The 25,380-nt window shown below is 51.8% G+C and overlaps 1 protein-coding gene across 4 annotated transcripts in view; it reads right to left on the bottom strand.

Annotated features, from left to right (window-relative positions):
* SEPTIN5 (septin 5) overlaps nt 1-25,380 on the bottom strand; it is a 42,277-nt gene that overhangs the window by 6,192 nt on the left and 10,705 nt on the right. The window contains exons 1-6 of one of the 4 annotated variants that reach the window (XM_065692747.1): nt 6,390-6,643; nt 5,025-5,145; nt 1,619-1,715; nt 1,031-1,117; nt 351-474; nt 43-177 (exon numbers count right to left, since the gene is read on the bottom strand). In XM_065692747.1, the coding sequence (XP_065548819.1) occupies nt 43-177; nt 351-474; nt 1,031-1,117; nt 1,619-1,715; nt 5,025-5,145; nt 6,390-6,628 (803 nt within the window). In that variant the 5' untranslated portion in view covers nt 6,629-6,643. Of the gene's footprint in view, nt 1-42; nt 178-350; nt 475-1,030; nt 1,118-1,618; nt 1,716-5,024; nt 5,146-5,811; nt 5,896-5,943; nt 6,269-6,389; nt 6,644-25,380 lie in introns of those variants that run through there. The other 3 variants (XM_065692748.1, XM_065692749.1, XM_065692750.1) reach the window with 3 other exon arrangements.

Raw genomic sequence — 25,380 nt, 5'->3', positions numbered from 1 at the left:
CTGGGCTGAGTTACACCCTGGCCCTGGAGCGGGGGCTCTCACCCATGCCCGAAGGGCGAGATGAAGTAGAGGCAGCAATGCACTCGGTTGTCCTGGATGTTCTTGCGGTTCAGGCCACTCTCATCACGGAAATACTGCTCAAACTGCTGGTCAATGTAGTCAGTGATGGGCTTCCAGCTGGGATGGGCAATTAAATCAAAACAAAATCATGTGTTTAACAGGACAGTGTCTCCTAGGTGCTATAAGGAAGCATCACCCCCTTTCTGCTGCCAGACCCCCCTTCCTGTGAAGCACCCACAGAAAACAGACGTGACCAAGGACTAGGAGGAAGGCAGCAGTTGCCTGCTCACCACTCAGTGTTGTTAACAGCATCTCCAAAGCCTGGTGTGTCCACTATGGTCAGCTTCAGCTTGACACCCTTCTCTTCAATGTCCACCGTGTGCTTGACGATCTCCACTGTCTGGTTGATTCTCTCTTTGAACAGGAATACGTGAGTTAAAGCCAGGCAGTAATGCTGGGGATCCCCACTCACACCCACAACAATCCAGCTCCTTCCTTATCACTGAGCACAGAGTAACATGGGTTTCACCCTGATCATCCTCGAAGGAGCCTCAAGGGAGTGGTACTATGGGAGGCCAGCAGCAGGCAGACAGACTGTGAAGATACACACAGCTCTGAAGTGCTTGTAGCCCAGCTGTTCTGAACATCTTGTCCAGTCACTTGGGAAGGGGAATCCCTACCTCACTCCAGCACCCAAGAACAGAAGACAAATCTCAACACCTCAACCCAAAGGGCTAACGCTGCTCTGCAGCCTCATCTTCCCTGTATAGGACAGAAGGGCCCTCCAGCCAAACCCCTTTTGCTCAAATACTAGTGCCCCTGTAGCCAGTAAAGGAGAGCAGGGCAGCAACAAACAACAGGGCTGAAATCCAGCCAAGCCTGTAGCTGCTACAGGAACCAAAGTACCATTCCTTAAGACAGTCCAGATCTCTAGGCACAAGAACATTCACCCCATTTGTCCCCAACTTACCTTCTGCATTGAGGAGCTTTCTGTCTTTGTAGAGGTCTGTCAGGAACAGGCTATTCACCAGCGTGGATTTGCCCAGACCCGACTCTCCTAATTGACAGAGTGCAAAGGGGAGGAGGGAGAAGCAAGCAACATGACCCACTAATTGACTTACAAATCAAACTCTGAACAAGGCTTTGAATCCTGAGCCAGAGGAAGTGAGAGATGAGCTGTCACAAGCTGTTTATCAGCATTAAATTTTTCAAGCAGTGGGAGGACTTTTGCTGCAAGATGTCTCAATCCTTGTACAAACGTCATCTCCCAGCTCCTCCATCCTCCCCCCTCCTTCCGTTCCCTTGGACCCTGGCTGACTCTGCCTTCGCCACCCAGATCAGCCACTCTGGTGGAGAAGCTTGCTCGAGTGGGTCAGGAGGGCCCATCCCTCCTGCAGGAACTGCAACAAAGGCTGGGGAGCAAAGCAAGGTCTGAGACAAGGACCAGAACAGAAGCAGGGAGGGATCCAGGTGCTAAGGGAGTACCTAAGGGAAGTGAGGAGAGCTGGTCACCTCCATGCTCACCATGTGGCTCAGCCACGTCCATGCACAATCTTACCTGCAACCATCAGGGTGAAGTCGAAACCTTTCTTCACAGATTTCCGGTGGACCTGGTTTGGCAGGGTGGCAAAGCCCACGTACTGCTTCTCATGGTCCTGCGGGGCAGAGGTGGATGGGAGCAGGTCAGGGTGTGCCACTCCTGCTCGAGCCTCACGCAGCAACAGGGAGCTGGACTCAAAAAGCTCCTGAGGCCAAGGGCTGGAGGAGAGCTTGGGCCCTGCCCTGGCAGCGGTGCAGGGCAGGGCACGCACCTCATCTACGCTCAGGGACTTCTGCCCTTCCTACAGCTAGACACGGAGGGCCATCTCCTCCCAGCCACAGTCCTGCTTGGCTGCTCTCACTTGCAACACAGCAGTTCACAGCAGTTCACAGCAGCCTCCCAGCACAGAGCACAAGAGAAAAGGCACATCCCACCATTCCAACCAGAGCGCACATCTGGGGCTGCCACTGACACACAGCCTTCCTAACTCTGCTCCTCCTGCACAGTCACAGCCTCCCTTCACAGCGGGGTCACCAAGGGTCACTTCTCCCCAGGTCTTTCAGAGGTGCGTGCAGCACATGATGGAGAGCTCTCTGTAATCAGCACTCCAAGGCTTGTGGTGTCCTGAGCCGTGCCTGGAGGCACGGTGGCTTGGCTTTGGCTTGGCTTTGGCTTGACCTGAAAGGGGATTATTTCTTGCTGTGTCACAGCCACTCCTGGCTGAGTAAGAGGAAATCCTGAATAATCTCTAGTGTTATTTCTGAAGAGAAGGAGCACGGGAAGTGGGAAGAGGAAGAAGTATTGATAACACAGGTGAGATGCTTTTGTTGAGGGTATTACACACAGTATTACTGGAACATTACCTACTGCCTAATGACCCCCCGAAACACAGCCTCCTGTCACTGAGCACTCTTACACCATAAAAGCCACAGCCACCCGTGGCACACGCTGTGTACAAGCACGCTAAGTGCACACAAAGAGTGACATGACCAAAGATGTGTTTCACAAGCACACGGCATGCATCCCACAGCCAGGAGCACACACAGCCTGGGCTGTGCCCTGGGGTACATATGTCCTAGGCTCATGCAGGGTACATCCTGAAAGGTGAACACGGCTCATCTGTGGATTCACAGATCTGCTCCAGGTACTGCCCTCAGCTTGGGCTCAGCATACAGCCTGCTGCTCACAGCTCAGGTGGATGTGGGTAACCATGGACCCATCCATCCACCTGAGCACCCCTGGTCCTGGTCTTTCACAGCCCTCACCCCCACTGCAGTGCATTCCCTCCCCAGGCCCTATTGCAGAGGGAGGTGCACACCTACCCTGGCAAACACTTCCCTTCTCGTATACTTTCCAAACTAGACTCAAGGGGAAGCAGCCGTTCACAAATGCCTGAGCTTTGGACATCACAGACTGCTTTTCAGCATCACTGAAAAGAAACATACCCCTGGGGTTCACACTACAGGCAAACCCACAGAGCCAGGTGTTCCTCAAAACCAGCTTCAGCCACCACCTGGCCATGGATACAGCACAGGGCTGTCCTCACCCCACAGCTCTGTGGCACTGGCTCTCCAGGCACAGCAGGGAAGACCTCTGTTTCTCTGTTTATTTCTATTCCTGGAGCACACACTCAGAGAAACACAAATCACAACCCAGCATGTCAAGCTTGAGGCACCTATTTCCATATTGCATGTGAGCAATGCACTCCTGAGCAGCCCTCTACAGCCTCTAGCTGCATGTCCACACATGTGAGCATCCTTGGGCATCCTCAGCCACGCAAACTGCAAAGTCCCAGTGGCGACATTCAGCAGGGAGGACACAGTCTCCTCCTTCCATTTTATGGCTGCTCCGGATCTGCCCACTCAGACAGGACAGGCATGGCTGATGGCCATCATGGCCCAAGGACTCTCGCAACCTACAGCAGCGGTGCAGCGAGCAGTGGTGAGACCCCAAGGTGAAAGTGAGGGCAGCTCTGACAAGCTGCATGCAGCAAAGCAATGCCTGCCTCAGGGATGCTGTGAACTGCCACCCAAAAGGCTCAGTAAAGGGTAAACATGAGGTGAGAAATGTGATAACGGCAGGATCGAGGAGACCAGAGGAAAAGACTGTTTCTAGCCCGGTGAAGCACATCCATGGATGCAACCAACATGTACATGTAACAGCCTGTGCCCCACACTGCAAGGACCAGTGCTGCCCAGTGAGTGACACAAATGTACAGCATCCTTCCCCTTATGCTTCTCATACAGCCAAGCTTTAGGCAGAGCAGGAAGTGACCTGCCACGTACTATACCAGGCACTGGAAAGGCAATGACCCCCCACTCTACGCAGTGACTCGACACAGGGAATAGTACTAGTGACATGCTAATAAACGAACTGGGGCTCGGGGTGTGTTTCTCTTACTTTCTGTGTTTTCTAACCTGGATGACTAAGGGCTGACAATGGAGATACTGGGGAACTGAGCTCTGGTGCAACCCCGCTTACTTCAGCCAAGTGTAACTGGCCGAACCTGATCTCTCATTTCTGTTCAACCCCACCAAGAAAGCACAGATTTACTGTGCCTCTGGGTACCTCCCCATAGCTTGGTGGAATCACATTTGAAATGAGCAAATCCCGGCTGGTGCAGGACCCTGCCCTCTACCCATGACACATGCGGTCATTTCCCTTCCCAGTAAGGAAGGTCAGTGCTGGGTGCAAGAAGAGCTTCCCTAGCAGTGGGAGCCCCGTTCCCAGTCATGGACGTGCTGCAGAGCCCTGCTGTGAGGGTTGCTGAAGGAGGCAGGAGGCTTTCTGGGTCGTGAAAGCTAAAGTGCATTAAAATACATTAACTACATGATGAGAGACTTGTACTGAGGGAGTTCCTGGAGACACCACAGCCTCCTCCTCATGCTCCTGACCCTAACGAGCCAGCTCCCATCAAGCTGACACAGGCTTGGACAGCTGGTCTCTGCACTGTGCCTCCCTTGCCAGCCCCAGCTGTCAGCCAAGCCAGCAGCTCTGGCACAAGGAGCCCCTCTCCCCACTGCCTCCTCCATGTGCTTTGTTCCACTGGCGTGCTGCTCCCGTTCCCCTGGGAACATGCCCTGTGCACCACAGCGGTGCCGAGCAAGAGATGTGGCTGAACTTTGAGGCCCTGTCACAAATCAAAGCACCCCAGGACAAGCAAAACACATCTGCACCCTCCCGTGGCACATGCTTGTTGGTCCACTGGTCATCACAGCAACACACCATGTCCTCGCATACTCTGCTACCCAGCTGAGGTGGACAAGGATCCCCGACAGGCAGTGCTCTCCCTGGGCGTCCAAGCCAAGGAACAAAGCGCTGGTGGGTTCATGTCCTTTTCCTGTTGAGGGTAGAAATATTTGGGATCTGTTGCATGAGGAGGAAGCCATCCCTGGTACTGAGGTGTCTACAGGGCTGTCTGTACCTCCAAGGCAGGGTACACAGCACAGCCTCCATCGCTCCTGTCCTTCCAAATTCCCTCCTCAGCTCTCTCGCGAATGTGTCGGTTAAACCAATCCAGATCTTGTGTGACTTCATCATTCAGCCTGCGGATAAATGGGGCCTTGCTGGGTATATTCAAAAGGGCTAAAATTAAACACCATGGGACCGCAGAAAATTTGACGAACAAGGCCCTTCCCCGGGTCTGCAGCAGGCCCCAGAAATGATGGGGCTTGTGCTGGGATCCTGCGGGGGGAAGCACTCTCAAGTGTCACGGCCTCCAGCCCAAGCTGTCCAGCTCCCCCCCAGCCAGCCCTTCCTCCAGCTGTTCTCTGGCCAGGCACAGCAGCCACATCCGCATCTGCACGACCCAGCCCAGCCCCAGAGAACAGGCAGACCCTTCACTTCCTCTTATTGCCAGAAAGCTGCTTAAATTCACAACACAAGCAGCCCGTGGGGCATGTCTGGCGTCCATCTGCTGCCTCGGGCCTGGGCTGAGCACAGGAGTATCAGCAAAGCCACTCGCTCACCAGCATAGGAAACCAGCTAGCAAAGCACAACACGATAACGCAAACCAGCCTGCGTTTGGGCACACGCAGCACTAACTCCTGCCTTGACCCCCCCGTCCCCCAGCACACAGACAAGGAATCACGGCATCAGCTAATACGACACACAGAACTATGTCGCACATCTCCCAGCTGTCCAACACCCCCTCTGCCCTGCTCCCGCAGGGGCTGCTCCCCTCCCTTCTGGCCCCACCACCTCTCCCTTACCAGCGTCTTTCTGCTCCTCTGCTCCTCAGAGGTCTCATCTTGTGCTGCACACATCTTTTCGGGCACCATCCTCCCCCCCTCCTGTCCCTGCTGCTCCCTGGCTCGCACAGTGCTATAAATACATCCCTGTACCTTCAGCTTGGCTGGGTGGCTTCGCTGTGCCTGCGTCCGGGGAGAAAGCAGCCGCTCCACTAACCGCTCCTGAATAATGATCGAATCCATACCCGCGGCCGGCAGCACGGACAGCCACCGGCAGCCAAGGGAAGAAACCCCAACCCATGTGTTCCCTCCCAGCCTTCCCTATCCCCATGCGGCAGCCCCCCCGCCTGCGCCTGCACACACACGCCGGGCTGGCTGAGCTCGCCTCGGCGCGGCGGCCCGGCGAGGCCAGGAGCAGAGCAGAGCCGAGGCGAAGCCCGGGGAGGAGAGCGGGCTCGCACGGCAGCTGCCCGGGGTTTCCTGCCCCCGCCTGTGCTGCGGGAGGAGCCTGCCAGCGAGGACACGACAAAAGCCACCGGCCGCAGGCCAGAGCCAATGCCTCTCGCGCTGACAGTGCCGCGGAGGGGTCCTGCACGTACCGGATGCTGTCGCGGCCATCAGCCTGACTCCTTTTGTCAGATGGGCCCATGCAGCTGGAGGAGGTCTTGGATATCCGGATACAGGACAAAGGTTTGCTGCGAAGAAACCTGCTCTCAGCACAAACGTGCTGCTTCCAGCCCAGTGGAAGGGTCTGAAGGGTCCAGAAAGCTCCCAAAAAGCTGGGTCCAAACTGAGTCCCCAGATCCCAGTCCTGGTTGACATGGTTCGGCCTCCACATGGCGCTGGGCCATCTGTTGTCTAGTCCAGGCTCTATTGCAGCCTGATCTCTAAATCCAATTGGAATAGCAGGTGATGTGTTCTGAACCTTCGAGCAACCATTAAAGCTTTGAAGACATTTCAAAACAACTATCTGTGTATTTGTTAAGCATAAGAACGCAGCCCAGCAGCAAGGCAGCATGCACAGAGAAGTCATTCAAATCACAGGTCTGGGTTCTGAACCTACATGCAAGACCTGCTTTCCAGCTTGTCTATGCAGCCACAGACTGGTCAGGAATTTATTTGGAACAGACAACAGCTGATTACTTCATATTATCATATGATTCCAGGAACTGGGGGGTTACTATCCCAGCACCTATAATAAAGCCACATAAGATGACAACACTGGTGGTGCTGGAGGAACCTGACACTCACCACACGGGTTCCTGAGCACCTTTCTGCTCACAGATGAGGAAAGATGCAGATTGCAGCCACGCTCCTGCCTCACTTCCCAGAGCTCCTGCTGCTTCTCTAGGAAGCACAGGTCTCCAGCAGTGGCTCCACAGAGCAGCTGACCAGCAGGGCCTGTGCTGGTCACCCTTGGGCCATAACCAAGCACCCCAAGCATGGCTGACATCAGGTTCTGCTATAAGGTACCAAGTTACTGCAAGGTCTCCAATGGCCTGAAGTGTGTTGGGAGCTGTGAGAGTGGAAAAGGCTTAGAAACACATCACATGCTGAAAAAAACCCCAAAGAAAAACAAAGGAAAAAGAACAGTGTTTTACCAATGCTGCAAGTCAAGGGAAGGAGACCTCAGAAGTTGCAGGCATAAGGTCCTAAAGACTGAGAAAAGTAAATGTAGGAGAACTGGAAGACACCCCCAGAGCAGGATAACTCCCGCCATACAGCAGCTGTCACATCGCAAGCAAGCAGCCTTTTTCCAAACCGCCCTGCTCTGCCAGCAGCATCCTTTAAATTACACCCATTGGGTTTTGTTCCCAAGTGTTTCTGCATGTGACAGCCAAACAGCAGGCCCGGGCTGACAGCCAGGTGGCAGGAATGGCCACCTCTCAGACATGTCCATGTTTGTCAGCTCTGCCCCTGCTTTGCAGCATTGCTCCATTCCTTAGGGAGCCAATAACCCTACATCAGCCTCCCAGCCCAGTGGCAGGTCAGACCATGCTCATGACACTGTTTTTCTTCTTCCTAGGTGCAAAATACCTAATCCTTGCTTTCCTGACTGGAGGACTCCACCGCTGGGGTCTGCAGCTTGTGCATGACTGCAGTGGGCAGTAAGAGCAATGGCTTGTGGCACACCAAAGATGCATCCAAACTTACTTGAGGTTACACAGAGGTTTCACCAGACCTTCCATGCCACAAACCACAATGGCTGCAAGCAAACTGCCCCCTCCAACCCCCACAAATCCACATGGCTTGGTAAACCCTTGTCTGAGGACCACAGGCCACATTGCCACCAACCACAGGCATCTTCCAAGGGCACATAGAGACATGTTGTGACTCCACGAGCCCACTGCACCAAATCAGAGCATTCTTCTGAGCTGGGATCACAGATGAAGTCAACAACAATTTGGTTGTGACAAAACCACAGTGTTGTTTATGGCCTCAGGAGCCATGATGACAGTGCAGAGAGAACAAGGAGCTACTCTCAGACTCAGCCTCCTCTGCCTCTCCCAACGATGCTCATCTTGGCTCTCCTCCTACCTAGAGTCACCCACCCAGAAGCCCTGATGGGCCAAGGAGGGGACAGATGTGACCCTCAGACGTGCTGCATGGCACTACCAGAGCTGTTGGCTCAGGTTGGTCTGTGTGTGAACTTCCAAAAGACAACCAAGCCAATCTTATTCTGGTCCTATCCTTTCTAATAGCCCCCCTCCCACCAATTTCCATGCAGCTCCTGGAAAGGCCCAGTGTTAACCCTCCAACAAGAAATCTGATGTACGATATGCTTACAAAAAGAAAAGTAACACACAGGATATCTCATGTGTTGTGCAGCACAGCTCAGCAGGGAAATATACATCTTTGCCTTTTCAGGATCTAGAGCAACCCTAAAGGGTTTTCCTCCTTGGGCTTGTGGGCCATGTGCACCTCCAAACTCATCTCCGGGCAGGTGAAAGCAGCAGCAGCTCAGGGGTTAAGCTGGCAGGAGAATCCAAGTTTCTGATTGTCAGAGCCTGGCCCAACGTGCCCAGCACTCAGCAGGGGAAATGCAGACCTTTGGGTGCCCCAAACCCACCCCACCTCATGGACCAGCTCTTCTTTGTCAAACTGTGACAGTAGAAGAGAAAGACAAAAAAATAATCAACAAACACTGTCTGGGTCCTCCATGGTGCTGCCACATTGAGCACTTGCTCACTAACAACGGGGCCAGGGCAGAGCTAAGCCATGCACCCACCCTTCTGCAACATCCCTCTCCTTCAGCTCCTTGAAGCCATCTGGGACAAGCACAGCCACAGGGCTGCTCAGGGCAGGGGCTGCAGCACGTGTAGGTAGAGCTGTGGCTGTGTGCAAGCAGCAACAGAGCAATGTCCTACTTTCCCCTTTATTAGAGGGGATTTCTAGCCTGCAGTATTGAAGATGGTTCTAAGAAGAGGAGAGAAAACGCATTAATTGTAGGTTTAGATGTAAATCCACAGAAGGCAAAATTCATCCCTGGGCTGGAGCGTCAAAATGCTTCCTGAGAGCAGCACATCAGCCTTGTGAGAACAGGGGGGACAAACCCCCATGCTCACTCCACGTGCCAGCCCAGGGAACAAAGAACAAGGAGCTGTGCTTCAGCGGCAGCAGTAATTGAAGGCAGACACAGGGCTGTGCTATTGCACAGTCATTGGAACTGGAAGCAATACACCCAGTTAAGGAAAACACCCAGTGCTTAGAACCTGGCAGCAGGGATGGGCAGAGATCAGCCACAGGGAGCTCAGCACGCTGGGGAGAGGTGGCTGCTAACTTGGCGTGTGAGGAGCAAAAACCAACACAAGGATGAGCACAGAGAGAAGCACAGATCAGAGATGGGGGCAGGGAGAGTAATTCTGTCCTTGGCTAAAATTACAACATCCTGGCCAGGCTCCAGCCACAACAACCACAGCCCTGCACACCTTCCTCCCCACAGCCCTCCGCTCCCATCAAAGGTGCTTTCACCTCAGCGGCTTCCACACTCACCCTTTGACATGCCCTTGGCCAAGATGCTCAGCCTCCTGGGATGTCCAGAGGGATACAGACTGAGTGTCACTGATGCAGCTGAGGCATCCATCAGACAGGGGCATAGACACATCTTTTGGCCTCAGAAATACACTGCCAATACTGGTAGTGATGTGAGCTCACTGTAAGCCCAAGCCACTTGGCTCTTCCACTCTACTGCTATAAGCAGCAATATCAATGGAAACTAAATCCAGCTCCAGGTGTGAAAAGCTCTCCCCTCACATCAACCAGAGCATCCAGGGGAAAGGGAGTGACATGAAACAGCACCATGGAGGGAGATAGAGCCCCAGCCAGCTCAGAGGAGAGGTCACCCATCTACAGGGGAGCTGTTTTCTGGCAGAGATGCTATGTCCTAAAGACTGCAGTGCTCAGGCTCCATCCTTGGTGAACAACCGGATGTCATGGAAGGAAAGTCTTTGGCCCGATCCATGCATTCTTGAGCAGCACAGAGTCTCATCAGGGAAACAGTCTCATCAGGGATGCACCCAGCCAGCCTGGCCTGCATAGATGACTGGTGAAGCTCTGTGCATCCATGGCTCAGCAGGGTCTGCATCATCAGATCACAACAGCATTTATGGTCTTTTCCTCTGAAGCATACAAAGCTATTTTCAGAATTCCCTATTGAAGGGATATTTGGTTCCTGCCTATTTTCTACCAGGATGAGAAAGGCAGTTCCAGTTGCTCAAGTCAGATGGGAGCAGCGGCAGACAGTAAATACATCCCCAGCTTGGACCATGGCAATAGAGGCTGAGGAGCTGCAGGTGTCTTCTTTGTGGGTCCACATCCGGGACCCTTCACGGCTCAGTTCCCACCTTCTCTTCCTGCCGCTTCCTCTCCCACTCCACGGAAAGTCAGTGCTGACTTCAGACAGAGGAATCTCAGGGGTATCACAAGGTTTGGACTTTGCTGCTTCATCACCAGTAAAGCTGCACACTCACCCGGAGGTTCCTGCTGAGCTGACCCAAGGGAAAATGCCTTGCTGACCTGAACTCTGATGATTAGTTTAACCTTGAACTTACAAGCAAGGCTCTCTGTAAGTGGCTATGGGGAGCATCAAAGCCCTGACACTTTAGCCAGGCTTCATCCTTTGCTGCTCAGATAAAAGCAAGATACCAGAGCGTAAACACAGAAATCCCAAAGCACTGAATTAATCTCCTGCATGTACAGTGCCACAAAGCACAATCAGCAACCAGATCTCCTGGTTTTGCTTTTACCTACCCCACAGGTCAAGCTTTAATTTCCGCCCTAGGATCACTGCTGCTTTGCCACATAATCCCTCCAGAAACCCAGCAAATTCCATTTTAAAGGTATTTGTGCTCCCTGCTTCCACTTGAAGTACCTCATGCTTCCCTCAAGCACTGAGCGACCCACATGATGCCTCCACTTCCAGCTCTGAAAAAGGACCAACGACCATAAATTGCCTCTTGCTCTATTAAACTCCCTCTGGAGCAAGTTCGCAGCTCTTGTCACACCCAGCTCCTCCGCACAGCATTTGGCTACATTTTGCCCATGCTCCTAGGTGCGCAGACACGGGCTGGCTGGAGCCATCAGCCGCCTGGTTGCTCGCCTCTCCAGAGCAGCGCAAGGGGAGCCGCTTCCAGCCAGCCCTTCCCTGGTGCGGTACCGACTCGTTCCACGCGAGGGAGAAGCTGCCCGCAGAAGAGCGGGAGCAGAGACAAGCAGCTCCGATGGCGGCTTCCCCTGACCAGGGCCGGAGAGAGCTCAAACCTGCAGCGCTTGGTGCTCCTGCCTCACACAGGGTCACAGGCACTGGCACCTCCAACTGCAAACGCATTGGAAACCTTAGCAAAGGCCAGAGGTTTCCAGATTTAGCCTGTTCAGACAGGAGGAGAAGCCAGGCGGTGCAGGAAGGTCTGCACTGCTCATCATTCCTTCTGCTTCATCCTCCTGCTTTGCAGCACAAATCAGGCTGAAACAGACTCGCTGCCTCTCATCTCAAAGCCACAGCTGGGAAAACCAGAGAGGCAGGGCAGAGCCCTGCCAGTCTCAAGAAGCCCGGAACAGGAATGATCGGGACACAAACAGGCACATATTGCTCCATGGCACGGAAGCTGGCTGGACTGGGAGCCGTTTGGTGGGAGAGGGTGGAAAATAATGGTGAAATGGAAGAGCACTGCTTCTCCAGTTCCCAGGTTCTCCATCCAAATGACAAGAGCATCAGCAGTTTTGGAAGCTCCTGATACACATTAACATACATGAACAAAAAGAGGCTGGGGACAGGATCCTACAGAAGGTCCACTTTAAAGTTATAGGTAGTGGTCCCAATCCTGCGATCCTTACTCACCGAGTAGTCCCTTTGAAATAGAGACGACTGCTCATGTGAGTAAGGGATGCAGGATCAGGCCTGTCTACCACAGAGGATGAATCCTGAACTGGAGAGGACATCATGGCCTCTGAGCATTGTGAGACACTCACGCCTGGTCCAAGGGCTTTGCTGGGAGACAGTTCAGGCTGGGGCACCACATCTGCAAACAGCTCATCAAGCACAGATCATGGGTAGCAAGGCAGTGAACAAAGAAGGCTGGACAAAGGATGCTCCACCCAAACAGGGATGCTCTTGGTTCACCCTCAGCATGCCATCTCACAAGATACTCCCAGCTCTGCAAGGAGGTTTTTCTTAACCCTGCTGTGCTCCCAGCAGGCTCCTGAAAACAATGTTGGGAGAAGGAAAGCCAACAGTTTTGGGCCAGCTCCCAGTCCCAGCTACAATTAACATAACTTTAGGAGCAGCTGATGCCCACAAGAGAGTAGAATAAGCCCAACTCTCAGCTCACCAGATCATTTTTAATACCACTAGTTAAGGGGGGAAAGGCAGCTCTCTAAAGCAGCCTCCAGCCCTGGGAGGCACCCAAGGAGTGGAAAGCCAGTCAAGGCCAGAGAGATTGCTGCTTCCCATGACAAGGGGGTAGAGGCACCTCCTCCTTTCTAGAGGGTGTCCTGCAGGTCTCCATCCAGCGCTCAGACCCCCAGGCTCCAGTCTCTTACCCTCCCTCCCTGCTCTCAGCTGCCCCAGCACTGACACTGCAGTCACACTGCACCACAAAGCACAGTGATACCAGCGGAGTATGACACATGCACAGGGACTTCCACCTTCCTTCCCTCGCCCTTGGGCTTGCACCACCATCCTGCCTGACTAACAGGAGCATGCTGAGGGCGCCAAGCATTTACCCTCCTCCCTTGCACCTGCACAGCTCTGCCCATGCTCCACCAAGACAGGACACAGCCATACCCAGCTGCAAAGTGCTGCCCCTTGGAGCCCAGCACAGGGCAGAGTCCCTGGTAAACACGGCTATGTAGCTTCCAGCCTTACCCGGCTCCCCATGATGAGCACCCAACCATCTGCTATCCCAAAGGGGACCCCTGGGAGCCTGTTTCCCAACCCTGCCATACAACCAGGTCTGTGTAAACCTCCCTGCCCACGTCAGCCTGCCCAGGGCTGGGCCCTGCGTCGGGACTAGTGTCTGTCTTTGCAGATGGATAATTAAATTCCCTTTCCATTTCCTTTTTCCTCCTGATGGTTTCTGTGGCTGGCAGCTCCCCCACAGCCCTGCACAATCCAGCAACATTAGTCAGGGAAATTCTGCTCCCTTCCTCCCCTGCATGTTGCTCTTGGTTCAATATAAACAGCAGAGTGAACTGCGCAACAGTTGGAGCTGCAGAAGCATTTGCCCTTTTCAGGCTGGCAAACACACCTGCACCCTGCACCTTCTCCCTGAGTAACACAGTTGATGTGTGTGATTAAAATGAGTGCTATGTTCCTGGCAATTGGAAGCAATTAGCTAATGATCAGGAATATGCAATCAGCTGGATTGGGGCTGCAGCACACCTCAGTTTATGAGCCATGGTAAAAAACACTCCTTGAGGGTAGGGGCTAAAAACGCCTATGAGCAGAAAAAGACCATAGCACTCTCCTGCAGGACACCTGAGGAAGAGATGGAGCAACGATGAAATTGAGGTAAATCAAAGAGCTAGCTCTCAGAGCTCCCACAGAAGAGGAGTGTGTGACCAGATGAAGTATCCATAGAGATCCCCACTGAGCGTACAAGATGTCTGTCCTTCTCCCTGCCACTAAGCAGTGGCTTTCTTGGAAGCTGTACTGGTACCTGAAGCCTTTGATGATGGCAAAAGCATTCCCAGGACCTGCAGAGAAACACACACACACCATCTCCACCTGACAGAGGACAGCAGAGGAGAAATTAATCCTGCTGGGATTTACAGCTCCCCTACAGGTACCCCTCACAAATGTTCAGACTGAGGTTTTCAGAGGTAGCTGTCAATTCGGACCTCTTATACTCTGTAACACAGCGTGTTCTCCACAGGCAATGTCCTGAACCCAGGCAGAGCACTGCAGGCCTCACAGCCCTCCATCAGGACCTCCAGCAGCTCCACATCACAGCCTGAGCTGTGTAGTTTTGACTCTCCACATGGCTGTAAAACCCAGCCTGCCTCCTGCCCCAGATGGATGGGACTTTGAAGACTTTTAGAAGATTTCATGAGCTTGCTGCTGGCTCTCTCTGCTCCCAGATCCATGTCAGCCCACTGCTGGCTGCCCACCAAGCACTGGATGGAGCATTCATACTGGCTGCTTGTACCCTGCGCCAATGCAGACACCAAGGCCGTGGCTGGGGAGGATGCCATCAGAATGATCAAAAAGGGAATCAAGAGATGCTCTCCAATGCCTTTCTCTCCCATCTTCCCTCATCTACTTGGTCCAGCAAACACCAAGCCCGGTTACACCTCTGCTGCACAACTCACCACTTCTCTATGCCCTGCAGCGTGACTGGAGATTCACATTTTGTTAAATGCTGTGATGATGGGAGAAAACTTGAAGTCACAGAATATCTAAATCAAATGGTGCTGTCAAAAGGAATTTAAACAATGTTTCTTCTAAGCTGAAGAGTAATAGTCAGAAACTGCTGAATGGTGCTTCTCCTTATCAGAGATGCTGACCGGTAGGGAAACAATTAGAATAGTCAGTCTGAATTTACAGTGAAACACAACAAAAGATCAGCTCAGTCTTAACAGAGATTGTGCTGGATACCAGAGAGCTACCCATGCCCTTCCACAATGCACGTGTGAAATGCAAGGTCTGGAACACACAGCAAGGAGTGATTATAAATACAGATTATTTACCAAGATGGGTGGACACTGACAGGTCCTAATGGTCCTCTGGTACCCAGATGAACACCCTGCCTGAGGCTGCTACAGGTAACACCACAGCTTGCTGGCCTGGGAGGTTGGCTCTGCAATTGCAGTGCTCTTGCAACAGAGAGGCAGTAAGAGGCAGCCCAGCACAGAGCCAGCACACCCCACCAGTGCCACAGCCTTGGGCTGCTTCAGTCCAGTCCCAAACTTCATGAGCAGTTTTGCAGCAGTGAGAGATTCCTACTAACCCCTGAGATGATGCCATCTGTTCCCGCTTAAGTGCTGGCTTACAGGAGCAGCTACAGAGCAAAGGACTCCAGAGAGACTTTGCTCTCCTGAGCACGCAGGGACTGAACAGCAGCTGCTGGGACAGACACAGCCTGAATTCACCTCCCCAAAGCAGCCTAGTACTTCCCTTCTGTGCAAAGCACACACCTGGGAGGCACAGCAGCCCTCCCGCTTTGGTTTTGCTATCAAGCTCCAGCATACACCCATCCACAGGCCACTTCCCTACAGGCACAGAGAACTTGCTCCCAACGGGCATCGCAAGTTCACTGACTTACTGCTCTGCATGGCACCACAGCAGAGGGGTTGACTAAGCTGTTCCCACACCTCTTGGTCTGTCCTCTACAAAGCCAAAAGGAATTTGCCAGTGACAAGCCAGGATCCCAAAATTAACATCTACCAGGCTTTCTTTCCTTCCTTTTTACTTTCTTTCTTTCTATATCAGGGTCCTGTAGAGATCACACTGTGCAGAGAAATCCTTACCTAGACACCTTTTTCATGTATTCATTTTTATGTACACACTGCTTGGGGCAATAACGTACCCACCTGCCCCAAAAGGGGCAGGAGGTATCAGCAGTGCCTGCACAGTCCTAGCCTGCACAAGAGTACGGAGCAGACACTGGACATCAAAACAGCAGCATGGGAGTGTCCAGGTGGCTTCTGAAAACAACAGCAGGAGGAAAGGGATAAAGGATGGGGGACATCTTGTGTGGGGAGGGCTAAGGAAGTATTGGCCCTGCCTGGCAGCTGAGCTGCAGGAGGACTCTACCATCTTGTTTTACAGGTCATACCTGCCTTAGGAGGGAGAGCAGTCCTCTTGCTCAACAGGAGGTTTCATGGCTTGATACAGATTGCTTAATCTTTGGCAGTTTGAGTTCGGCAACTACCCTTTTCCTGGAGCTGCTGCTTCCTCTCTGAGCACACACTGTTTTCAGAGCCAGAAGAGACATTATGCTCCTCCCAGCCTGCTCCCTGGGCCCTGCGATTCCCCTCAACAGCTCCCTTTGGAAGAGCTGGTGCCTATGGTGGATTCACAACCATGGCAGAGTGGCAGAAGATGCACTAAGCTCTCCTTTCCTTCCCAACAAAATAGTCTTGCTTGGAGGGAGCTGAACTGCGTTTTTCTGTAGAACAGTGCTCTTTGGTGAGAAAGGATCAAATATCAGGACATACCATGAACAAAATGCAGCAGCACACTGTGATACTGCAGTAGTAACAACCAGCTGGACAGAACTCACACAAAATCAAAAGCCTCCAGCATCCTACACAGCTTCACAGAAGGGATTCCCAACATGATCCTATCCTACTGTCTCAATCCCATTACGAGCTCCTCAGCCTGTCTGTGGTTTTGCTTACCCCACCACCAGCCACAGTGCCTGGAGATGGCCGCTCTGAATCACCCATCAGGCACCTCCTGAAGCACAGCCACACTCGGCTCCACACCACCATGGCACTGATGCTGCAACCAGAGATGGGAGAGGGGCCAGACCTCAAGTCCATTCTCAAATGCCAGAAAAGAAAGCTTTCTCTACAGCATATCACCCCGTAAAAGCGCATCTAGTGTAACAGTGCAAGCATAGGAGCTTCCCTCACTTCTCCGGTTTGCTTTTGCTTCGCAGTTATATATTGACAAGCAGTCCTACTCAGCTTTGAACTTCTCCAGGAGACACTTGTCTTCAGAGCCGCAGTTATAATGACATTGCTATCCTGGTCCATTACAGCACTGTCCCACGCAGCCCGAGGTGCTCCTGGGGACTCCGTACATATTGCAGGGCACACACACAGCCTGTACACACACAGCTTCAGGCCACACACACTGCACAGAGCAGCCCAGCTGCTGAACACTGGGACTTGAGAGGCCAGGAGAGTCCTGCCTCCTGCAGCCCACTGGGCACAGCCATGCTCAGGCAAGCAGGGCCTGCTGCAAAGACCTCCTACAGCAAAGGAAGAACCTTTGGTTATCTGGTTAGCTCTGAACTGGGGGGAGGCCCTGAGCAGTGCAGTGGAGCTGGACACAGCACCCCACATTAGCATCCCAGCTCCAGAGCTGACAAACCTCCAACCGAAGGCAGCACCTGGCACAAAGGCTCCTTTGTTCCCGACACACGAGCCCTTTCCAGGCTGCTGCCCAGACACATCATCTTTATTGTGCCCTCCTGACTTGAGCAACAGGCAGGGCTCAATAGCCCCTTTCTGGGATGATGCTGGAGCTCACACACAGGAGGCTGCAAATGGCAGGGGACTGCCAAGGTCTTGAGCCCTGCCAAGCAGTGAGCACTGGCACTGCGTGTTCTTCACTACTGACAGCAACACAAGCCTCTCTTGGGGCTTCAATGACCTAAACCCCTTCTCACAGACATGGCAGAGGTCCTGCATCACCCAGCCAGCCACAGCCACCTGCCACTGACTCCACTGTTGTGGGTAAAGCTGTGGGATGCTGAGCAGAAAGGACAGAAGACACATTTCTGTGCAAAATCCCTGCTTGTCCATGCACTTTCAGATTGTTCTATTATGTACCAGTATGGAGACAACTCTGAAGCAGGAAGAAGGAAAATGGGAGTGTAAACTCTTGTCCTTATTGTGACACAGACATGGTGGGATCTGTTTGTAGTCCCTGCTCCCAGTTGAATCAGGAAGTGTAGCAGGGCTGGGGGAACTCTTCCTAGATCCCATGAATGGTTAAACTCTCCTCGTTTAGCAGTGGTGGGAGGGAATTTATCTTCAAGCAAGTCTTGATACCACCTGTGACAAGGCCAAGAGACAAGCATATTCCTCCAGGGAACTTATCCCCTCCTATACTGCCTGCCAGCTACAGGGAGTCTCCTCCACAGCCACACGGCCATGAGAAAACACTGCTTTTATTTTCCCACCCATAGCTTGCCACAGCCCAGCATCTCTTCAAGCTTGAGCTCAAGCCAGAAGACAACTAGGTTTAAGGCAAAGTAGCTCAACTTCCCAATAAGGCTTGTGAGACAGCACTTGGAAACTGTCCTTACTTGAGCACGCAGGCATTTACCGAAGTCCAGAGCTGTGCCTGGCAAAGCAGCTCCAGCAGCCAGGGAGACCAGCAGACTCCAAGGACTCCAGGCTCCAATGGTGCCAGAGAAAATCTTGGTCACCTCAGCAGCAGACATCAAGGCAGGAGGGAGAAGGGCCCTCTGCTACATCAGGAAGGAGAATTCTCTGGCAGTTTCAGGTCTCCCAACCTCCTTGCCACTGGCTGGGACCTCGAGCTGACTCCCCAGCTGGCTCCCACCCCATGCTCCCAATCCTCAGTGCTCCTACTGACATCTCTGCTCCTAGAAAGCAAAGCCTCCAGAAGGGCCCTGATCCCCTTTTCCACTGATCCACAGGGCCCTCAGATACAAAGACCCCAGCAGGGACTCTTTACATCCCTTCACATACCTACAGCACCTTCCTGCACCCACACATGGTTGCACTGAGCACGTCTGCCAGCCGGTCATGGCTCAGCACCCTGCAGGACAGGCTGGAACTTTTCATCAGGAAACTGCTCCGATATGTACCATTTCCAGGCCTTTCATCCAGCTGTGTTTTTTGGACTCTGTTCTGTCTTCTTCCTACTCCCCACCCCATTCTGCGCAAGCATGTAGAAGGATGAGAACAGAAAGATAAAAACCTCCACAGCCATCCCCACTTGCACAGCCATGCCACCTGGCAGCAGGGTGCTGCCCCTCAGCTGAGGGGCTGGGGAGCACCATGCTACAGCCCAGCACCCCAGAACACCCACTTCCTCAAGCAGACGCACAGGGCTGGTTCCCAGCAGTGATGCTGCTCCTCTATGGAGCTGTTCCCTCCACCAGCACACAAGGGGACACATCACACCCCTGATCCCACCCTGCAAAGGTCACAACCATTGGAGAGAGCAGCACAAGCGGCCTTGAACTCCTGGTAATTAGGGCAAGATGCCAGGACCTCTCGGTTGGAGCTGTGTCCTACCAATACGCACACTCGGGGGGCTGGCAGACTGCAGGAGGCCCTGGGGCGAGACCCTACCCCATACACACTAAGAGCCCTCTGCTAAGCAGGAAACACAGGGCTCTCCCATGAGCCTCATGCCTCGGCTCTGCTGTTCAGCGCGGCTTAAGCTGTGGCCATTGCTCCAAATGCTGCTCCACCTCAGAGCTGGAGACGGATGAGGTCATCTCCAGTCTGAAATCACTTCCGTTCTCAAACTGCTCTCAAGACTGTGCCACAGATTAAAGAGTGGGATGGGTGGGGAGGGAAACCCAATTCAGTGGAGCATGTTCCCCATTAAGAGCTCAACACTTCATTAATCTCTGCCTCCCAGTAAACTGCCATCCGAACCCCCTACCCTCCCTTCTTCCCCCCGCAAGAACAAACCTGGCAGGGACTGCTTGGAGTTAATAGCAGGGTATGGCACAAGCTGCACAGGATTACACTCAACCCCCGGCTCCCCAAAGCCAACCCAAGCAGAGCAGTGGGGATAAATCACAGCTGGGTGCTGTCAGACTAGCTCAGCCACACCACTCCACCTTGTGCCCAGCTCCAACTGCTGGCCTCCAAATGCCTGCACTGCAGCAGCCCCACTTTTCCCCCATGACCATAGTGTTGGAAATGGTTTATACTGGGCAGCTGATCCTGTCCATGCAGCACTGAGAACCAACACCACAAGCTTGTGGCCTCTACAACAGCCCCATTCTCCACTGCCTAAGCGGCCACACTGGCCAAGGCAGCAGCAGGATTTTCCTACCTGGATCAGGCAGTATTTAACCCAATGCCTGAAGAACCAGGCTGAGCAAGAAGGATGGAAATTCAGGTCACCAGCGCAGGGGAGTCCTAAGGAAAAGAGCCTTGCAGTGGTCACATTTAGCCAGAAGAAACCAGACTGACAGTTCAGTAGCATAATTTTAAAAACACACTGACCACAGATGAATCAGTGTCTCATTCCTGGAAGCACTAAACCAACCACAGTATCCAACAGTGCCTCAAGCAGTAACGGCTAAGACACATCACTGTCACACAGCGCCCTCCTACATGGTCGTGGGTTTTTTCCCCTCACCACAGCTTTTGCCCTACACAGGAAGGCACTGAGCTTTTGTAGATCTCTTCCAGAATTCCCAGTCTCACTGCAATGGCAGCCATTGGATGGGGCCATTTTGTCAGCAATTACAGCTGCTGTGATCCATACGCTGCTTGGACCAAGTCCAACTGCAGCCCATGCACATGGCCTTGGCCTCACTTGTGCCACAGCAGCAACTGGCCAAAGCAATACTGGGCATGGTACCTTCTCAGTACCATGGGGTAATGGGAGCTATTGCAAAAGCAACAGATAGAGAAGAAAGGGACAGAGTACTCTCAAGGGACAGAGCATGCTCAAGTGTGCAGCTATGGATCACATGCTGCATACTTTTAGGACTTCCTCAACCACATGGAAGACTGGAACTCAGGACTATGTGCACTGCCAATCCTGTGCTAGCTTCTCTGGATCACATGCCACCCCTAGGGCTGAACAGCAGCAGTACAGCATGACTGCTTCTCCCAGAGAGCACTTTGCTCCAGAGCCTCTTTCCAGACACCAGTCCTGGACACCAAACAGCAAAGACTCAATGAAAGCAAAAGCTTCAGCCCTTCTAGAAGCAGTGAGCTCCAGGGGAAGGAACTTCTCAGATCCAAGCATTAGGTGCAGACCTGGGCTGTACAGGTGGTTCCTCTTCAGCACAGACTAGGAATAAACAGCTGTAGGACAGACAATTTTCAGTAGAGGAAGCAGCAGGCTGCTCCCACCTGCCTGCATTCTGCCCATTCTGGCTTCCCACCTGTAAGATGCCAGCAGAAGTCAATAACAAAGTGAGGACTCAAAGCAAACGTCCAACAAGCAGGTTACCTTGTCAGAGAGATGAGAAGACACAGACCTACAGGCCAGCGCTCGCTAGCTCCCAACAGGAGAGCTCCAACAGCAATGAGCTGAGCAGGGTGTGCTGCACACCCCACTGCCCTGAGAAACACCAACCACTACATGGAAGGAACACGTCTGAAGCTGAACATTTGGGCTAAGGGGATTCCTGAGGCTCAAACGCCTCTGGGAAGCTTCACTTGTGGCATGACTGACTCATAGCGGAGTGGAGCTGCTCCTTCATCAAAGTAGCTGCTATGTATCCCTAAAAATCACGGCCTCCAGACAGAAATGCATCTATACAGAGGTGTTATGTCCTGGGCTTCAGTTTTAAAACAGCAACAAGGAGAACTAAACACCTCTAAAACAGCAATGAGGAGAACTTCACTATGAACATCCACACCTGGCCTGCCTGGGCTAGTGATGCCTGCCAAGTCCTCAAGGACCCTGGGCTAGAAGGCACTAAGGAAGGGTTGTGCTCTTCACCCTGCACCCAGACACCCTGGAGAGCTCTGAGCCACACTCTGTCTCAAAAAAATCCCCCACCAACACTGTCTGTAGGAGACTCTTGTTCACAAATAGCTTCACGATTTTCCAGTACTCAGCTGCTCCTTGTGTGCAGGAAAGGGCAGCTATTTTATCTGCAAACCACTGGACATGAATAATCCTGCAAGTGAGAGCAGGCATGCACTAACACTCCCAGTTTTCCTAAATGTTGTTGTTGATTTGCTCAGGTTTGTTTTTGGTTTTAATTGCTCAATTTACTAGTAAAAGCCATTCAGACTGAAGGCAAAGGCTTCTGTCAGGGCAGCTTAATAAGAATCAGACTGTCCTGCATTTGAGGAACACACAGATGTGATACAGATCAACACACAAAACCACACCCTGTGTTTTACAAAACACAGATCCACTGAGAGATCGATGAACATTCTGAACAGCAAGTTCGGAGGATACAGAAGAGATGCTATGAAATCATTAATGTATTAAGAGCAACAGAAAGGAACCCAATTCAGAAATCCTCTCTCTTCCCAGGCAAACCAGGCTTCCTCTATGCAAAGGAATTCCACAGTCGCAAGGACATTAGTGCCCTGGCAGAGTTAGAGATGACGAAGGTTGTATTTTCCTTTTCCAGTAATACTTGGATTTAACTATATAAAATGTTCCCCTGGGAGCAGATCCTATTTCACTGTTTATGCAAGAGCCTCAGAATTGGATTTTAAGGGTGAAAGCACCCACTACCCAGACTGCAGGAGCGCAGTCAATACAGATAGACGCTCATCTTGCTATAGCACACAGCTTCTTCATTGCACTTCTCAAATTCTTTGCCCTGTCACCCACTGCCACATCCAGAAAAACCAGGACACAGGAGTTCACCCAGGCAAGGATGGCCTTGATTATCAGCACTGCAAAAGGTAAGAAGGGATGTGCAGTAGCAAAGCCTGCATGAGCTTTTCATGCTGTGACAGGTCTAGGTGAAGCAGAGACAGGCACATGGGATGCAGAAGCATCCAGCCCCAGGGTAAAGCCCTGCCGAGCTCTCCAGCCCTGGATTTGTCATTCAGGGCATGGATTGCAACCAGCTCCCTGAGAGCACATCCTCATGTGCAGGGCACTGAAGTGGAGCACAAAAGCAATCCTGCCCTAGAAGAAAACTGACAGGGTGCATAGATCAGTCAGAAAGCAGCACAGCTAGTGTGATGAACAGTGACTGCCCACTAGCTAGCTGCTGCCAAGTACACGCAGGAGGAGTTTATCCACCTCCAAAGAGGACAGTTCTCAAAAGCAGCAAGGTGGGATGAGATGTTAGGAACGCTAATCCACAATGGAGCATCCTCTGCCAAGTAGAGTCCCTAAAAAAGAAGCAGCACTGTAGAAATTTCAGTTCCAGTAAAGAAACCAAAATGTTGGATGGGTCTCTCACTCCTGAGCATGGCCGTGAGCCTCTCAAAGCCATTTCCACATAGCTATGTTTCTCACTGAATTTTATGAGACAAAGATGAAAGGGCCATTCAGAGCAGCCTGGAACCTACCTCCTACAGTATCTTCCCAGTTATTTTCCTTTGCCAATCCCTTTCCTGGACGTAATCCATGGACCACAGCACATGAAAGGCAACTGTAAGCCTGGCACCAGGTGTGTAAATTCCTCTGCAGAGCCTGCTCATGGGAGATGGCAAGAGCTCCTGCTACACAGCAATTTCTATCAGCCGGACTGATGGCAGGGGGAGAACAGTGGCAAGGCTGCTCACCAGAGCTAAATTTATAAAAACACAGGATGTGCTCAGCTCCTCTCAGTTTCAAAGCACTTGGGCACTTTCATCTGTGTTTAAAGCAAGCTGGGCCTTGGTTCAGATTATTGCAAACTGCCTAAAAAATTTGCCTTTAAAATAACCCTATTGTACAATGGCTTTTGTGGAAAAGCTGATGTTTCATCCTATTGCCTTTCATCTCCACACCACCAGCCCAGACCAGAGGAATGTGTCAGCTCCTTGGTTAATCCAGAATATGCCGACAAACTCAGAGGCACCGCAAGCAGTGGCACTCAAACTCAGAGGCACTGCAATTCATTTGGGGCAGGAACAGCCTACAGTTCTGGGCTGGCACAAGGTGAAACTGCAGGTCTGTGGCTCAGGGAGGGCTTCACAGGCACCATCATCATGCAGACATTCAATAACCCTGCCACCGTGCCATGAGGCCCCATTGAGCTTAGCACTAGGAACATCAGAGCTGCTGTTAGGATCCTTCCATAAAGGCACAGGGTTTACAACCCCACTCTGCCATTTTGGTAAATTTCACCAGTGATAATTCAGTATAAAATACTGCAGCCGGACCAGGCAACCCACTTTGACCAGGGCAGACCTGCAGTACTAATATTGTCCTGACAAAGTCTCAGAGATGGTGTTTTCTACCAGATTCAAGAGTGCCATTTTTCCTCTCTCCTCATCAAAAATCACAGCCTTAGAAACGAACCTTAGCATCCAACTGCACTGCTGAAAACAGAGACCAAAGCCCTAAACATTGCACAGTCATTAAAGGACACACATTCTAAATCATATTGCCCACTCCTCAACAAATCCTTTCCACCTTAAGATAATTTTTCCCCTGAAAAACTGAGTGAGAAAGCAACCACAACAGATTAGTGCCCCAAGCTGAATAACTGATGGGTGTCACTGCATCAGGGACACAGCTCAACCACCCTGAACAAATTGGGTTCAATACTTCAATTGAACAATAATTTCAATTCAACAATTCAATTCAACAATAACTTCTGTTCTTTGCAGATAACATTGCTGTGACATTGGTTTTGCTGCCATTTCAGCATTGATTTCCACTATAAAGTTTATCAAATCAAAGTCATCAATATAATCTCTACTCGACCTGTAACAAAACTCTTAACAGCGACTCATAAATACAGTCCTGATCTAAAGGAACAGGTAGTTGTAAACTCCTCTTTCTTGCAATCTTTTTTTTAGTGGTATTGCTGATATCATCTATTTCTTTCTGGGTTCCACCCGAACATAACAAGAATAGTAAAGTGCATGAGGTAGAAGGTGGGAGATGTTAACACAGCAGGCATTGGAAGAACAGACTTTGTGAAAATATCTCCTTTGAAATGATTATAATGGATTTTGGAAGTCAGAGCACTGAAACTGTCCTAAAGAAGGTATTAGACAGGACAAAGTAATTTGACTGTAAACGCAGTGGTTGTTGGACACACAAGGAGCACCAATGTTGGAAAGAACCTGGAAGCAATGGAGTGGAAAAATGGCATTTGCTGGATTGTGTTTTCCTTAAGAGTCAACCCAAAGGAAATGGAAACAGCCACACAGGTAAGATGGAAAAGCAAGATGGACAAGGAACACCCAGCTCAGTCAATAGGTTAGCAGGTAGCCAGCACCCTCATGCAGTGCCAGCTCAAGTGACAGCCACAGCAGGCCAAGAGTAACTTGTCATTCACAGCCCTTTAACAAGAACAGAGTGCAAAATCAGGTTAGATACCCATGAACAGCTCTTGGGACTTGCAGTACAGCATCAAGTCAAACCTTTGTATTTTCTAAGAATCCAAGGATAACCATCTCCAAGCAAACCCCAGAACCAATGTCACATGCGGAACAGGAAGGGATTTTCTTGGGCTCACAGCCTGGGCTCTGACGTGCCAGCCCAAACATCTCTTGGCGTTTATTTTCTGAGATTTATTCTCTAGTCATGTTTTGCTGTGGGATCTCACCCCACTG

Source organism: Lathamus discolor, chromosome 12 (assembly GCF_037157495.1).
Source record: "Lathamus discolor isolate bLatDis1 chromosome 12, bLatDis1.hap1, whole genome shotgun sequence".
Lineage (NCBI taxonomy): Eukaryota > Metazoa > Chordata > Aves > Psittaciformes > Psittacidae > Lathamus > Lathamus discolor.
Note: the sequence above shows the minus strand (reverse complement) of the source record. Positions and strands in the feature narration are given on the sequence as shown.